Source organism: Lontra canadensis, unplaced genomic scaffold (assembly GCF_010015895.1).
Source record: "Lontra canadensis isolate GAN:19392208 unplaced genomic scaffold, GSC_riverotter_1.0 scaffold122, whole genome shotgun sequence".
NCBI lineage: Eukaryota > Metazoa > Chordata > Mammalia > Carnivora > Mustelidae > Lontra > Lontra canadensis.
Genome location: NW_022631116.1, coordinates 4,480,842 through 4,497,132, shown reverse-complemented (window position 1 = coordinate 4,497,132; position 16,291 = coordinate 4,480,842). Strand labels below are relative to the sequence as shown.

The 16,291-nt window shown below is 51.7% G+C and overlaps 1 protein-coding gene across 5 annotated transcripts in view; it reads right to left on the bottom strand.

Annotated features, from left to right (window-relative positions):
- The window catches only part of PEMT (phosphatidylethanolamine N-methyltransferase), an 85,222-nt gene extending 71,700 nt beyond the window's left edge, over positions 1-13,522 (bottom strand). The window contains exons 1-2 of one of the 5 annotated variants that reach the window (XM_032841230.1): positions 13,460-13,516; positions 4,680-4,753 (exon numbers count right to left, since the gene is read on the bottom strand). In XM_032841230.1, the coding sequence (XP_032697121.1) occupies positions 4,680-4,753; positions 13,460-13,514 (129 nt within the window). In that variant the 5' untranslated portion in view covers positions 13,515-13,516. Of the gene's footprint in view, positions 1-3,608; positions 3,641-3,980; positions 4,195-4,382; positions 4,448-4,679; positions 4,754-13,459 lie in introns of those variants that run through there. The other 4 variants (XM_032841231.1, XM_032841233.1, XM_032841229.1 and 1 more) reach the window with 4 other exon arrangements.
- Positions 13,523-16,291: the final 2,769 nt, after the last annotated feature.

The window sequence follows — 16,291 nt, the reverse complement described above, 5'->3', positions numbered from 1 at the left end:
TTCCACACAATCTCTCCCAGAATACAGAACAGGAGAGACCACTTCATAATTCACACGAAGAGGCCAGCATTGCTTTAACACCAAAACCAAACAGAGACACGACAAGAAAACTACAAACCCTATCCATGAGCTGAGCCGTCCAAATCCTTAACAACAACAAAACCAAAGCAAATCTAGCAATACAGACGAAGGATAACACCTCAGGACCCTGCATGGCCCCAGGAATGCAAGGCTGGTTTGATCATCAAAGCATTGATGTAATTCATCACATTAACAGCCAAATAAGGAAAAGCCACGTGATCATCTCAACGGGAGCAGAAGAAACTGAGTTTTAGGAGGTTCACTGACTTGCCCAAGGTTATAAGGAGGGCCTGAGGAAAGCCCTTGCCCTGCTGTCTTGACTCTGACCCAAAACACTGATGACAAAAATTAGGTCCTTGAGAACTTTACAAAATCAGTCATCCAATCAAACGGACTGATAATTATTCTAATAAAGTAACAGCATCCAAAGATTCTTCTAAACAAGCTGTATAGCAGGCAAACATCTTCCCCCGAAAGGCATTCAAGATCTCCCATGTCTGTCCCTGGGATTTTACCTCCCATGGTTTATCAGGCTCTCGCAGCACAAATGGAAACTGCACAGCTCAACAGGCCTGTCCGCCATCGTGGCCTCGAAGCTTCCCGAACACAAGGGCTTTACCTTCTGAACACCACCTTTGACAATTTGTAAGGTTCCTCTACACCCTTAGCTCATTCTGGGCTTCCTCATAAGCCCCATTTACTATCCCTGATTTACAGATCAAGAAACTGAAAGGCACCTCTTGACACCTACACTAAGTGAAATCAGCCATCTGCTCGTGACAACAGGTAAGTCCATACAGAAAAGGGCATGACAGGGGCCCACGTGACTATGCCTGGCCAGACTGGGTTCTCCAAGGAGCCAGGACCCCTGGGCCCCCCTGGAGCCATCTTCTGAGTCCTGGAGGCATCCCTGCCCGTGGACAGCAAACTGGAAGTCCCTGCTGCCATCCTTTACAAGCCAACTTGCTTCAGGCCGCTGGCAGGCCAAGCAGCAAGGCTCTGGAATCCCATGGCAGGGAGGGCAAAGGGCTACGAAGGACCACTGCCAGCAAGGCCACAGTAGATACACTCCTCATCCCAAAGGGTGATTTTTTTTTTTTTTTTTTTTTTTAGTTAAAAACAAAACCAAAATTCCATATCAGCTGGAACAGGTGCAGCAAATAGCTGGTTAAGGGCATTGTACCCAAGGGCTATACTGTTCAGAATATACTCTTGAAAGGAACGCTGGGGCACCGGTGGTAATTGTTTGAGCTTCAACTCTTGACTTCAGCTCAGGTCATGGTCTCAGGGTCATGGCATCAAGCCCCACGTGGGGCTCTGCACTCAGCGGGGAGTCTGCTGGGGATTCTCTCTCCCTCTACCCCCAACCTGCCCCCACCCCGCTCCTATGCTCTCTCTCTGTAATAAATAAATAAATCTTAAAAAAAAAAAAGTAATGCCACCAATTTTTCTTCACTTTTAAAAATGTGGCTACTAGAGATGTTTACATGATAAATGGGACACATTGCATTCCTATCGATGGTGCTAGACAAGCAGGCTGACATCCTGCCACTCAGATAGATGCCTGTGGAGGAAAAGAAACCTTGATGCTCACTTGGGCCAACGACTGACTGGCATCTTTTAAAGATCTTTTAAAAGTAGAGACTGTGGGGGCGCCTGGGTGGCTCAGCGGGTTAAAGCCTCTGCCTTCGGCTCAGGTCATGATCCCAGGGTCCTGGGATCGAGCCCCGCATCGGCTCTCTGCTTGGCAGGGAGCCTGCTTCCTCCTCTCTCTGCCTGCCTCTCTGCCTACTCATTACCTCTGTCTATCAAATAAATAAATAAAATCTAAAAAAAAAAAAAACAAAACTAGAGACTGTGATTGAAGGAGGAGGAGAACGACCACAGACAAATACATAATAATAATGTTGTGTTGTTGTTGTTGTTAAGAAAAAAATCCTTTGGAAACAGGAAGCTTAACTGTCCCAACTAACGCAGCAGTGGGAAAAAAATTTTAGGGGCGCCTGGGTGGCTCAGTGGGTTAAAGCCTCTGCCTTCGGCTCAGGTCATGATCCCAGGGTCCTGGGATCGAGCCCCGCATTGGGCTCTCTGCTCCGCAGGGAGCCTGCTTCCTCCTCTCTCTCTCTCTGCCTGCCTCTCTGCCTACTTGTGATCTCTGTCTGTCAAGTAAATAAATAAAATCTTTAAAAAAAACAAAAACAAATTTTAGTCAGCTAGGGTCACCCTGACCTAGTCCCAGAAGCACTCCCAGTTCTCTCCAACCCCACAGCCCCATCACACTCTGGAATAAGGGAGAGAGCAGAAAAGCCTGTCCCACGCAAACCCAGTTAACCTTCCCCTCTCCATGGCTGATTCTCACTCCTGCTGCTAGGTCTAGAACATGGCCCTTGCTCCGTCGACCCTGCAGCACCCTAACACTCCACTGGGCCTGTGCTGGGCCCACTGCCCCCTCACACTGTGGCCTCTGGCTCAAGGATGTCCCACCTCAAGTTAATGGTGACCTACCCTTCCCCAGAGTCATTCATCCAGGAAGCATCCACCCCCTAAGCCAGGCAATGCCGAGGGTCCCCCTGGCATTCCAAGTGCTCTTTTCATCCAAGATTTGCTCTGGCAGAAAACACCCAAAGTCCCACCACTGACCATGTGGGCCCAGAGATTCTCTAATGGCCATTTGTGGTTTAAGATTCTAAGGATTCCATGAGATATCATCATCCTCCTGGGGGCGCTATTCTTCCTCTCTCCTGCTTCCCACTTACCAATGTCAACTCACCCTGCACTCTCTCAGGGTCAGACGCTTGCCTTGTCTTTGTTCCTTGGACAAACACCCCTGCCTTTAAGGCCTTTGCCCTGCTGTCCCTGCTGACCAGAGCTTATCACCAGGTCTCAGACCGCAGGTCACCTCCTCACACAGGGATTTCCGTCCCACCTTTCCACCAGCTACTCTCTGAAACACTGACCAGTTTTACTCCCTTCGGAGACTGTTCCATGCTCCCAGGCTGGTCTCAAAGACTGGCTGTCACCAGTGAATGAATAAAGGGGAGAAACGCTCTAGATTAAAGAAAGGCTGCTCCAGGCAGCGACGGAGCTCCCAGGCTCCACGAAGAGCGGCTGACTGATGACGAAGGTGGAAAGGTGCGAAAAAGGAAGCTCTGATAGAAGGCAGAATGCAGGAAAGGAAGAGCTATTGGAAAGGGGAGCCTGGGCCTGGGGAGAGACACCAGGAAAAAGACAAATCCTCTGGCCTATGAGTCTGCCAAACGTCCGCCGCCCAGGGCAGCGGGGCTCTCCGGCCGGCAGGGTCCGTCCCACCCCATCCCGGCGCAAGGCTTCGAGGTGGTCCACTCTTCCCACCCATCCACTCCGGAAGGAGGTGATATTCTGCCGCCAACTCTGGCCAGGGGGCGGGCGCAAACCTTTCTCTGGCCTCCTCCGCAGACCTGGCCTCAAGCCCGGGTAGGGGGACGGAACTGCGGCCGGGGCCCCCCAGTTCCCACGCACCCACATGCTGCCACCACGCACACTCCCACCTGCTCGGCCTCCTTCACAGGCCTCCACGCCCAGTTCCAGCCCCACACCCTGTTCCAGCCCCACACCCTCCCACTCAGACAAAACACACACAACTCTGACCACACAATCCCAGAGGCGCGCGCGCACACGCACACTCAGGAACTCTTTCTCTGACACACATAATCCCTCTGTTACACGCTCACACACACGCGCACACACACGCGCCACGCCCTCCAACACGCAGCCCCGCCCTCGCCCCGCCCCACCCCCGTTGCCTGGCAACAGGAGCCCCGCCCACTGGGCGTCGGCGGCCGCGGCAGCTGCCTGCGGTAAGACCCACCCAGCCGCGCGAGCCCTCCCTGCTTCCCCCGGCCGCGCGGCCCGGTCGGTACCTGCCTAAAGTCGACATTGCCGAGGCCTCCGCAGCAGTCGGGCCCCGCCACAGAGCTGCTCATCGGCTCTGCCTCCGGCCGCCACGTCCCCCCAGCCCGGCCACCTCTAGGGTGCCTCCGCCGGGGCCTCGCGGCCGCCGACTCACCCCCCAAACCTGCCCTGGCGTACCGGGAAGCTGTGCCGCCCGGGGCGCTTTCCCTGTGACCCCAGTTTCTCTCGGCCTTCTGGGAAACGTAGTTCCCCGTCCCCGCGAGGCGCCACTGTCCTGGAGCTCGCGACGGCATCTCGAGGAGCCGAGAGCTACTAGCCCCAGGGTCGTACGCCGCGGTGACCGCCAGTTCCGAGGGGGCTCTCCCCTAAACCCTTCGGTCCCCGGCTCCCGGACCGGCCCGCCAACTGACCTGGCCTCCCTGTCCTTGGCTGGCGACGGGGCTCGGAGCTGGCTGCTGCGGGTCCTAGGTCTAAGCTTCCTGCGCAGCCCCCTGCGGACTTGGACTTTGGCCCAGGCTCGGGGTCCCCCGCCCCCCTCTGAGATTTGCTTTTGGCCAGAGGCGGTGCAGGCGGATCACACCCTGTAGCCTCCTGCAGAGGCTACTCCTCGGGACCCTGGGCCCCCGCCCCCACGGCCTCCCTATTCTTTGGCTTGGGCAGAGACACCTCCTCCACTCCTTTGTTCATTCATTCTCTGGTTCACTCACCGGGTACTTGCTGAACTCGAGTGTGTGCTGCGGGTACAGTAGGGAACAATACAGGTCCCTGCCCTCACTGTCTCCTAACAGAAGAGACAAAACATGAATAAAGGATTATAACCTGGAGCAGTACTGTGATGGAAAGAAACTGGGGGTCAGGTCAGATGATGGTAAGGCAAAGCACCTTAGGATCCCCTTTCGGAAGGCACGATTGGAGAGAAGGTGCAAGACCTGGGAAGTGTAGGGCCAGTGCAGATTTGGAAGAGAGACCAGCGGTGCAAAGGCCAGGAGACAGGGCAGAATTAGGCGTCCTTACGGAATCCAGAAACAGCTGATCATCTGTGGAGTAGCAGTGGAGGAAGAAGAGTGGGAGAGAAGGAGTTTAGGAAAGCAGGTGGGATTTTAGATGGTCAGGTCCAAGAGAGACCCTCTTGCAGCTAGGTGTTAATTTAAATGGGAAAACAGACTCAGAGTCCCAGATTTGCGCAGTCTCTCACCCAGCCCAGGCTGGACTTTTGCAAGGCCGGCGGCTTCCTCATTCAGGTGCCCTGCTTCTCGCTTCTCTCAAGCTTAGCCCTGAGCACCTACATCCTCCAGCATTTGCTGAGCAGCCGCCATGTGCTTGTCCCTTTTCTGACCCCTTTACAGATAGCCCAACCTTTACAACATCCTTAGGGTGGAGCAGCCCACCAACGAGACAGGGAGGACAGGAAGGATTCTGGCTTTGGAGCATGCCCTAGGTCTCTGGCTAGGGGCAAATTTCAGTCTCCTCAAAAGTGAAAGGGAAGAGGCGCCTGGGTGACTCAGTTGGTCAAGCATCTGCCTTCAGCTCAGGCCCTGATCCCAGGGTCCTGGGATCGAGCCCCGCATGGATCCCCCTGTTCAGCAAGGAGTCTGCTTCTCCCTCTCCCTCTGCCTGCTGCTCCCCCTGCGTGTGCTCTCTCTCTCTCTGACAAATAAATAAATCTTTAAAAACAAACCAAAAAAAGTAAAAGGGAAATACACATCGGTAAAACTCAGTACACATCTGACCCATGTGAAGTAATGACCATTGGGCACAACAGGGTTGAGTGCACAGTAGGGGCTAAAAAGCTGGTTTGCCTACAGACTACTGTCGCTAGATTCAGGAGTGCTCCCCCTCTCAGGGTGTCCAGGCAAGGCCTGCCGGACCCAGAGTCAATTCTGGGGAGCCTGTCAAGGCAGAGTGCTCCGAAGGGCATTCCCCACGACCCCCACCCCATGTCTACCTTCCCCAAGCCCCAGTTTTCTCCTGACCTTCCTGGCCACTCGTATTGTTTTTTTAAGCCAGAAAAATGAGTTTGTGCATGTGTTTGGTGTATCTGGGAACAAAGAAAGGTAAACGTCAGAGGTCACACCAGAGCTGATTCAACTAGAGGAATCCACTTCTCCACCCGGAATCCGCCCCCTGCCCCTTTCTGTGAAAACACCCAGACCTGGAGAAGGCAGACTGAAGCTTCAAATGTGATGGGAGTGATTCAGATCAAAAGCCTCCTACCCAAGATAATTTGAGGCAGAAGTCTCTGCCGGGCCGTTTGAAGACTCCCAGGTCTGAGAGCTTTTAGGATCGTCGAGGCCAACCTCTCCCACTGGAATATTTTTCAGCATCCCTAGCAAGTAGCAAAGTCACTTCTGTTTACATACCTCAAGTGATAGGAGGCTCACCACTTCTTGAGGTAGCCTGCTCCAGTCTTCGACACAGTGTTTCATTCATGAAACAGACCCAAAGCCACCCTTCCTAAGTTTTAACAAATACAGCTCCTTTCTTAACCTCCGAGTTATCTCTCCTTTCCCCTTGATTATTCTTCAGATAATGGGAAGCCATTATCACAGACTATCTCCCAGGTAGCTCCAGGGCAAACATTTCCCGCTGCCATCTCTGGCCAGGAATTTGACACTTGCTCTGAGGGGATCAAAACTAAAAGCCATTTCTTCATTGCCTTCCCCTCCCTCTCCCCCAGCCTCCACTGGCATTGGATTTGGCTGCCTGGCCCCCAAGAATTACTAAAGTGGGCTTTTATGACAAAAATTAGCATCTGCTTATCAGGTGGCTTTGGGTAAAACCTAAACCTTTCCCTACTCTGAATCCATTTACTGTTCATAAAATAGGTTTAACGATATCTCTTGAGCAAGGCTGAAATAAGGATTAGAGTTAGCAATATGTGCAAACATGCCCAGCACACAGTAGGTTTTCAATAAATGTTTGTCTCCCTCTCTTGTATGTAATTGAGACTCAGCAGCTGCGGTCACACTCATAACATTCATGGGCAAGCTGGCGTCTAAGGCCAGCCCAGCGTCTAAGGTCCACTGAGTTCCCAGGAAGAGATGGGATGAGAATCCAGCATGAGCAGACAGCTTGCGGGGGGGGGGGGGGGGGCAGGTGGTGCACAAGGAGCATGTTATCAGTAGTTTTTTAAAACCAGGTGTTAATGACGGGTTTGCAGCCATAATGCCGCACACGTCCCTCCTATATTCAGGCCCCACTGCCCCCACTTGGCCCAAGGAGGGTCCAGGAACAGGAGAGAGGCAAGTTCAGCAGGAGGCCGGGAGGAAGCTGAGGCAGGACAGGGCTGTGGATAATGAGTAAACCCTCCCTTCCTCCCCAGAGTCTGGAAGGAGCCCGGCACCCCCACAACCTCCTATGGCTGGGAAGAGGGCTCAGCGGTAGACTCACCTGAATCCAGCCATTTAAAGCCCCGGCAATTCCAGCAAGAAGTGGGGACTGGCCGAGACTCCCCAACCCCTCCGTGGTGCACAGAGCAGCTAACCCCTGCCTTCTCGCTGGCCTCTTTGCTGCTCCAGGAACACCCCAGGCACACCCTCACCTCAGGGCCTTTGTACAGACAACGAGCATTCTACCTTGGAATGCTCTTCCCTCCAAAGTCCTCCCAATTCCCTCCCTCCCTCCCCTCCTTCCGGTCCAGTATCACCTTTCTGGCCTGTGGAAAACATCAACTGCCCCCCTACACTCTGCATCCCCTCCCCAACTTCTTCATGCCCTGTAGGTCAGTCTCCCTGGGGTAGAATGTGAGCTTGAAGATGGAACTTTTTCATGCCTTTATACACACCGCTCTCTCTGTGGCACCTGGATCATGCCTGGCATGAAGCAGGCCCTCACTAAGTAATGAAAGAATGAGTGAGTGAATGAATTGTTCTACCACTCCTAACTTTTGGGGTAACCATGGGCAAACCACTTCTCTGGGCCTCAGTGACCCTGCCTATGGAAAGGGGAGGGTGACAGGATCAGTGAGTAGGAAATCAAAGCAACCCGTGAGTTATGAAGTCCCCACCCCACCACTCTCTAGCTGTGGGTCTGGGGCAAGTGACTTACCCTCTGTGTCTCTCAGCAGAAGAGAAAATTCTACCCAGAGAAACAAACCGCTAAGCTTTTTGAGCTCTTGCAAAGCTGTCAGATCAGCTCTCAGCACCATTTCCCCAAACCCCCAAACTGGCCTGTGGGGTGGACGGTGTTATTCTGGCTTTCCTGGTAAGGGAACGGACTTCTGTGGAAGGGACTGGCCCATGGTCAGACTGCTGAGTAAGTGATGTGTTTCAGACCCGCCAGCCCAAAGCCACACACAGCCTTTTCCCACTATGCAATCCTGCTTCCCTGGGATGGAGGAAATAACTCAAAAACTCAGCACGCAGGGGCGCCTGGGTGGCTCAGTGGGTTAAGGCCTCTGCCTTCAGCTCAGGTCATGGTCCCAGGGTCCTGGGATTAAGCCCCGCATTTGGCTCTCTGCTCGGTGGGGAGCCTGCTTCCTCCTCTCTCTCTCCCTGCCTGCCTCTCTGCCTGCTTGTGATCTCTGTCAGATAAATAAATAAAATCTTAAAAAAAAAAAACAGCACGCAGCCCAGGGCAGGCTCAGCAGTTTTTCAAATATTCAGTGTTCAAAACACATCATGCTTCTGCTCTGTTCTCTGCTTCTTTTCATCACATCCATCATTCAAGATCCAGATAAGCTTCATCTTTTCTAAGAAGTCTGCCTACTCCTCTAAGGACTAAGGCAAAGCACTCTTCCTCACCATGCCCCCCTGCCCCGAGGTCCTGTATGGCCCAGGTATAGCCCACCATTCCAGCTCTTGTTCTCTGTACTCCCGCCACGCTGACCTCTTGTCAGTTGCTTCCAGCCACAGGGCCTTTGCACCTCCTGTTCCCTGTCAGACATACTCTTCCCTTCTCTTCTTGGAGAGCAAGGACATTTCCTGCTTTGGCCACCATTGCAGCTCTGGCACCTGGCACACACTCAGCACCTGTATCAGTCACTCATCGAATTTACCAAAGGAATCGATGAGTGAAGGAAGGCAAGACTGAATTTTAGCCCTGGGAAGTTATTCCTCAACAATGGAAACAAAGTAACAATATTTTCAGACCAAAAAAGGCTGAGAGAATTTATCACCAGCAGGTAAGAGGAAAATGAGCCCAGTCAGAAGCCCAGGAACACAGGAAGGAATGAAGGGCATTAGATGAGTATTAGATGTTCATAAGAATAAAAATATCTCATGGGTTAGAATGTTTATCTTGGGAACTGAGGGAAAAGGTAGGAAAAACCCTGTAGGGCCACAGATTTGAACAACATGATGAACCAACTTTCTACCATGTTCTTCTCGGAACTGTCCTCCTAGCAGGTACAGAACATACATTCTTTTCAAGGTCATAGACAACATTTACAAAAATCGACCATATGCTGGGGCATAAAGCAAATCTCAAAACATTTCAAGGGATTGAGATCCCATAGTTTATCCTCCCAAACACTGGGATTAAGCTAGCAAACAAGAAGACGACTACAACATCTCCCCATGTTTAGAAAGGAGAGAATACATTTGTTTTTGAAACCTCAGAGATGAGGTGTGATGTAGAGATTGTTTACAGATAAGATCTTAAAAGGTAATAACAAATAAACCCCAGAGATGAAATCCCGTGGGCTCCACATGGACCAGTAAGGGCAGCAGATGGTATGAGCACTACACCTGGGTAGACTAGGTCAGGTGACCAATCCCGGTCAAGCCACAGTGCTCGGGGAGTGGCGAGTGTCCGGACTCCAGGAGAAGATGGCATTTCCCATTGACATGGGGTGGGGGTTGGTGGGGAGGCAGAGCCTTGAGCCCACTGAGCGTTACAGACCCTAATGGGGCGGGGCGGCCAGCAGAGCAGGACCAAGCAGTCCCTGCCCCAGACTCTCAAAGGGGACCAGAGCATCAGCAGCTCTCTACCTTCCCGTGAAAACTGCACAGCAGGGCTATGCCCAGGAAGGAGGCAGGAAAGCAAGGGCCAGAAGCAATCAGAACTAAGGACTAGGGCGCCTGGGTGGCTCAGTTTGTTCATCATCTGCCTTGGGCTCCGGTCATGATCCTGGGGTCCTGGGATCGAGCCCTGAGTCATGGGGCTCCCTGCTCCGCAGGGTGTCTGCTTCTCCCTCTGCCTCTCCCCCGTCCCCCCGCTTGTGTAGCTCTCTCTCTCATACACACCAATAAATAAATAAATCTTAAAAAAAAAAAACCCTTCCTAAAGGTTTGTCCCTCTGCACGACACGCAACGACACCGAGGGACCTAGAAAGCATTGTGCTAAGTGAACGGAGTCAAAGGCAAGTGCCATAGGATTTCCCTCCTATGGGGAATCTAAAAGGCAAAACAAATGAACAAACCAACAAAAAGGAAAACAGCACAGATCCATAAGGACAGAGAACAAACTGACGGTTGTCAGAGGGGAGGGGGAGGGGGAGGGGTGATGAGTCAAAAGGGGTCGGGGGAGAGGGATGACCAAGCTTCCAGCTCCGGAATGAGAAAGTCACAGGGATGAAAGGAACAGCACGAGGCATACAGTCAACGTTGTTGTCGTAGTGCTGTGGGGCGACTGACCGTAACTACACTTGGGGTGAGCAAGGCGTCATGTACACGCTTGTCTCATCGGAGTGTTGTACCCCCCAAAACTAATGTAACACTGTGTCTCAGCTATGTGTCAGCAAAAACATAAATCCGTAAAGGTTCGTGACTCCGCGAATAAAGGTGGAATTTCCACTTCCTTGACTCGCCAGCCTAGAGTATGATTACTCCAAACAGTTAACATTAATAGTTGAATAATTATGCTTTATTTAATTTGGCTTCCTCCCCACCCCCCATTATTTGTGATGTTGAACATTTTCCCGTGTGCTTTCCTTTCTGACTGGAAGAGTGTTTTATTTGCCCTATTTTCCAATGCACTTCCTGTGCCTTCTTTCAAAGACTCGTGAGCCTGACTCAGCCATCTCTTGAAATTACTTAATGAAATGAATCAGGCTGCTGTCAATTTTATGGGTTTTAAAAACGTTTTTGACCTGCAAAATTTTCCAACCCATCCAAAACGCGCAAGAACGGTACTGTAAACCCACATATCCTCTATTTAGGTTTGCCGATGACCGTCTCCCAGTGTTGGCTTTATCTGTTTATATGTAATGATTTTTTTAAGATTTTACTTATCTATTTGAGAGAGACCAAGAGGGCAAGAGAGCAGGAGCTGGGAGAGGAGCAGGGAGCCCAACGCGGGGCTCGATCCCAGGACCCCAGGATCATAATCTGAGCCTAAGGCAGGCAAGCGCTTAACTGACTAAGCCATCCAGGTGTCCTGTAGTTGTTTTTTTTTTTTTAAATCTACCTTTTGAAAGTACATTGCAGGGGCGCCTGGGTGGCTCGGTGGGTTAAGGCCTCTGCCTTCGGCTCAGGTCATGATCCCGGGGTCCTGGGATCGAGCCCCACATCGGGCTCTCTGCTCAGCGGAGAGCCTGCTTCCTCTCTCTCTCTCTCTCTCTCTGCCTGCCTGTCTGCCTACTTGTGATCTCTGTCAAATAAATAAATGAGATCTTTAAAAAAAAAAAAAAAAGAAAGACAAGAAAGAAAGTACATTGCAGACTCTTTGCCCCTAAATACTTTGGGGGATATTTCCTAAGAACTATGACATTTTCCTCCAAAACCTCGAACAATGACCTAAAGCAGGAAGTTTCTTGTTGCTACAGGAGCGTGTCTAACATATACGGCACATGCGAATCTTACCGATTACCCTGAGACCACCCTTCATGCTGTGTTTTGCATGAGGTCCAGGCTCCGGGGTCCATCACTCACCTCCTACAGCTGACTTCGATGCAGAAAGTCCCTTACTCTGACTCTGTCTTTCACAGCACTAACATTTGGGGAGAGCCCCGAGGATTGTGCAGACGGCCCCTCGGGTAGGTTTTGTCGCCCACGACTCCCCACAGTCTGTGCCTCGAGGGGCCAGAGCATCACCATAGTGCTGCGGTGACCTCCGACCTCCAGTGTGAGCTTTGATCACCGAGAGCATCAGATCTCTCCTCGGAGGGGTGTGCGGGGTCTGTGTCCTGGCTTCTGAGTTATGGGTTTGTCATTGGCCGCTGGTGTGTTGCTCCTGCTTTCATAAATCCTGGCCTTTTATAGCCCAGCTCGGGGCAGGCAGCGGGGGCAGCTCAGGCACAGCCAGCTTCAGCAGGGCCCAGGGACACAGTCATCCCAGCCTGTCACCAGGGGGACCTGCTGCCTGGTCCTTGCGTCCTTGAGTCCTGGCATCCAAGCTGTGTTTACAGAGGACCCCAGGGCCACCTCTGGTCTAGCCTCCACCCCTTCTTGGGCCTCCCATCATGGGTAGAGCAGACTTCTCTGTGCCATTGACTTTGGGCCTGTGTAACCTGCTTTGGTTGATGGGATGAGAACAGGCATAACCTAAACAGAGGCCTCAAATGAGCTCGTGTGGTTTTCTTTGACTTCTCGTGCTCTCGTGACCTCCTGCAAAAAGCACATCTCCTCAGTGACAGCCGCCCCTTTAGCCTGGGCCCCAGAACCAACACACATGGGGGAGACCTGAACTCAGTTTGGCCCAGCTGACCCCAGACTGTAGCAGAGCCCACAGCCAAGTTCAAACTAGACAAACCAACCCACCCTCACCCCTGCACGTACCACCCTCACCCTCAGACCCGTACACGAATATAAACACTTGCTGTGAACCCTGGAGTCTGGGGCCGTTTGTTACGCAGCAATACTAGAGTGAGAGCTGACTGATACACTCTGGGTTCGAGGACCAGCCTGGGCAGGTCCTAAAAGCATCTGCAGGCCTTTGCTTCCTCATCAGTATAATGGTATCATACCCTACTGATCTTATAAGCTTGTTGTGAGGCTCAAAGGTGATAATGCTCTCAGAACAGTGCCCAGGACACAGAAAATATTTAGTCCCATGTTGGTTATATTACACTGTCCACCACTGCGGCTAGTGTTACCATAAGCATTGACCCTCCGGATCCAGTAAGGACCCCAACTACCTCACCCTCAAGGACTAGACAGTTGGAGGTTAATGAACAGAAAGGAGAGTCAGCCCTAGGTGAAGGGGAGTGGCCCCCAGGACCACTCTGCCCTGGTCCCTGAGTTGCCCCCTCCCTGACCTGGACTCCCCCAGGTGAGCCCTTGAACAAGCTGCTTGGGGACCAGACGGCTAAGTGCCTGCTGGTGAGGGCCAGCCAGGTCAAAGTGACCCACAGGCCGTGGAAAACTCAGAGCCAGCCTATTTCCCCCGCTTCAGTCCAGGCCTTCGATAACCAGCACTTTTAAATGACAGGCCAGCTACAGAGCCCAGGCCCTCATGGGAGCGTGGGTGTTAGTGTCTGGGTCTGCATTTCCAGGCCATGGGTGAGCTGTTCCCAAACTCAGAGGTTTGCCTGGGACCTGACCTCACAGCGACACCCCTCTCCTGGGCCGGACCCTTCTGAGGTCCCATCCCAGCTCTGCCACTTACCCACAAATTCATCCTGGGCAAATGTCCCGACCTCCTCGAGCCCCCAGTTCCTCATGGGCTTGTTATGGGGTCAAAGGCAATAGGCCCTTTGACCAGCCCTCTGTGGGCAGCCTCTGCAGACCTACGGGAAACTCCGTCACTCAGAAAGAGGAAGAGATGAACACAGAGGGGCCGGGGAGGTGCAGGCTGGTGGCCATGACAGTGAAGACACGGGGAGGGTTCCCAACGCCTAGCAGCTTGGCAGGTGGCACCATGGGACACAGGGGTACAGATTTCGTCTCCTCCTGGCCGCTTCATGTTTTCATGTTTTGTTTTGTTAATCAGTACACTTTAGAGTACTTTCTTGGCAAAGTGAGCACAGAGTACAGAGAGTTCCCACATACTTAAAAAAAAAATTGGGGGGTAGGGGGTGCCTAGCTGGCTCAGCCGGTAGAGCTTGCAAATCTTGATCTCAGGGTCACGAGCTTGAGCCCCAGGTCAGGCATGGAGGCTACTTAAAAAAAAAAAAAAAAACTGTATTGAGATAAATGTCATTATTTTAACCACCTTATCTTCTTTTACTTTTTAACAATAGGTAATCACTTGAACCATCTGTGATGGTGACTTCAACCTTGATCGCTGGCTTACTATCAAGGGTTGGGGTGGGGCATCTGCTGGGCAGCACAGAAGGACGGTGCTAATCCATGAGTCGTTCGTGGGTCCTCATCTAGCAAAGATCCCAAATCTTAGAACCTTCAGCACTGGGAGATTTTTCTTGGAGTGATTCTCACAGTCTTGGTAGGCTGGTCCCTTCACACTGGGGTTCTTTGCCTTGGAGCCTCTGACCAAGTCAGCTCGTATCTTCTCCAAAGACTTTCCCCATCGCTGCTGCTTAGAGTCATTCAGATTCGGTGAACCGCCACCTCGGGTCCCACGGATGTCTTCCAGGTATCTTAAGAAGCGACGACCGGGAGGGCGGCAGGAACAGGTGACCCACCTTCCCTACAGCAGCCACCGCGTCTTCCCCAAAGAACTATTTTAACCCTTTTAAAGTGTACAGTTCAGTGGTTTGAGTCACATTCACGATGCTGTGTGACCGTCATCATGATCTAATTCCAGGACTTCTCCATCACCCCAGAGAAAAGCCCTATACCCGTCAGCTGTTGCTCTGCACCCTGCCCACCCAGCCCCTGGCAACTCGTAACCAACTTTCCATCCGTATGGATTTGCATCTTCTAGAAGACTTGTGCAGTTAGTGTGACCTTTTGTGCCCAGGCTCTTTCATTTAGCATGTTTTCGAGTCCATCCACGTTGTAGCATGTATCCGTACCTCGTGCCTTCCTATACCTGAGTAATACACCATCGTATGGTCATACCCATTTTGTCCATCCGTTTGTCTGCTGATGGATACTTGGGCTGTTTCCATATTTTAGCTGTCGTGAATAATGCTGTGTGTACATTTTGCGTACAGTTTGGGTTTTTTAACTTTTTTTTTTTTTAAAGTAGGTGCCACACCCAGTGTAGGGCTTGAACTCACTACCTTAAAATCAAGAGTCGCACCTTCTACTGACGGAGCCAGCCAGGCGCCCGCCAGGTTGTTGTTGTTGTTGTCTTTTAATGGATTCACTTTTCATTTCTCTTGGGCTCTCTCTAACAGTGAAATTGGTGAGTCATAGGATAACTCTATACTTAGCCTTTTGAGAAATTTCCAGACCGTTTTGCACAGTGGCTGTCATTTTACACTCCCACCAGCAGCTCATGAGCGCTCCAACTTCTCCACGGCCTCAATAACACTTGTTCTTTCTTGTCTTTTTGATACTAGCCATCCTCGTAGGTTGGGAAATGGTGTCTCGTTGTAGGTTTGTTGTTTTTTTTTTTTTTAGATTTTATTTGTTTATTTGACAGACAGAGATCACAAGTAGGCAGAGAGGCAGTCAGAGAGAGAGGGGGAAGCAGGCTCCCTGCTGAGCGGAGAGCCCTATGCGGGGCTCGATCCCAGGACCCTGAGATCATGACTTGAGCCGAAGACAGAGGCTCAACCCACTGAGCCACCCAGGCTCCCCTCTCGTTGTGGTTTTGATTTGCATTTCCCTCTTCATGAATGAAGTTAAGTATCTTTCCTTGTGCTGTTGGCTATCTGTCTATCTCCTTTGAAGAAAGGTCTGTTCCTATCCTTTGCCTGTTTTTATTTGGGTTATTTGCCTTTCTATTGTTGAGTTCTAAGAGGAAGGGTCATTACATGCTCATTTAAAACGGAATGTTGGCCATCTCTGCTTCTCAAGGGTATCAGGCTTGGCCCCCAAGGAAACCCCTGTCCCTGCCCTAAGGTCCTGCTCCATCGCCCTACAGAGTTTTCACACACCCCCATTCCCCATCTTTGGGGGGGGAATGGAGCACTCCTTCCCCTGCGAGCTTGCGTCTAGGCAAGCCCAAGACTTTTCACCCAATCAAGAGTCCTTTAGAATGTTTTTCCAGACAAAAGCTGCTCTTTCTCTAAACACCACTGCGGCTGCTGCCTTGTACGTATGCATAAATACAACCAGCTTCTGAAAAACAGAATTACCTGATTTCTCTTCCAGGCACTACACATGAATGACTTCTAATTTTCTATTTCTCAGTTAAACTTCCCTTTCAGGCTCCAGACTCCTTCCACCTTCTGAACTCCTACCCCCCCACCCCACCCCTAGACCCCTCCATATCTTGTCCAAGACCGAGGCTAGCCCTCTCTGCGCCACCCAGACTCCTCCCTGCGCCACCCAGACTCCTCCCTGCACTCTCCCTCCCTGCCGCAACGAATCAGTCATCAACAACCATATTAATTGTTCCTCTGAAAGAGCACTGCTCTCTGGGCAC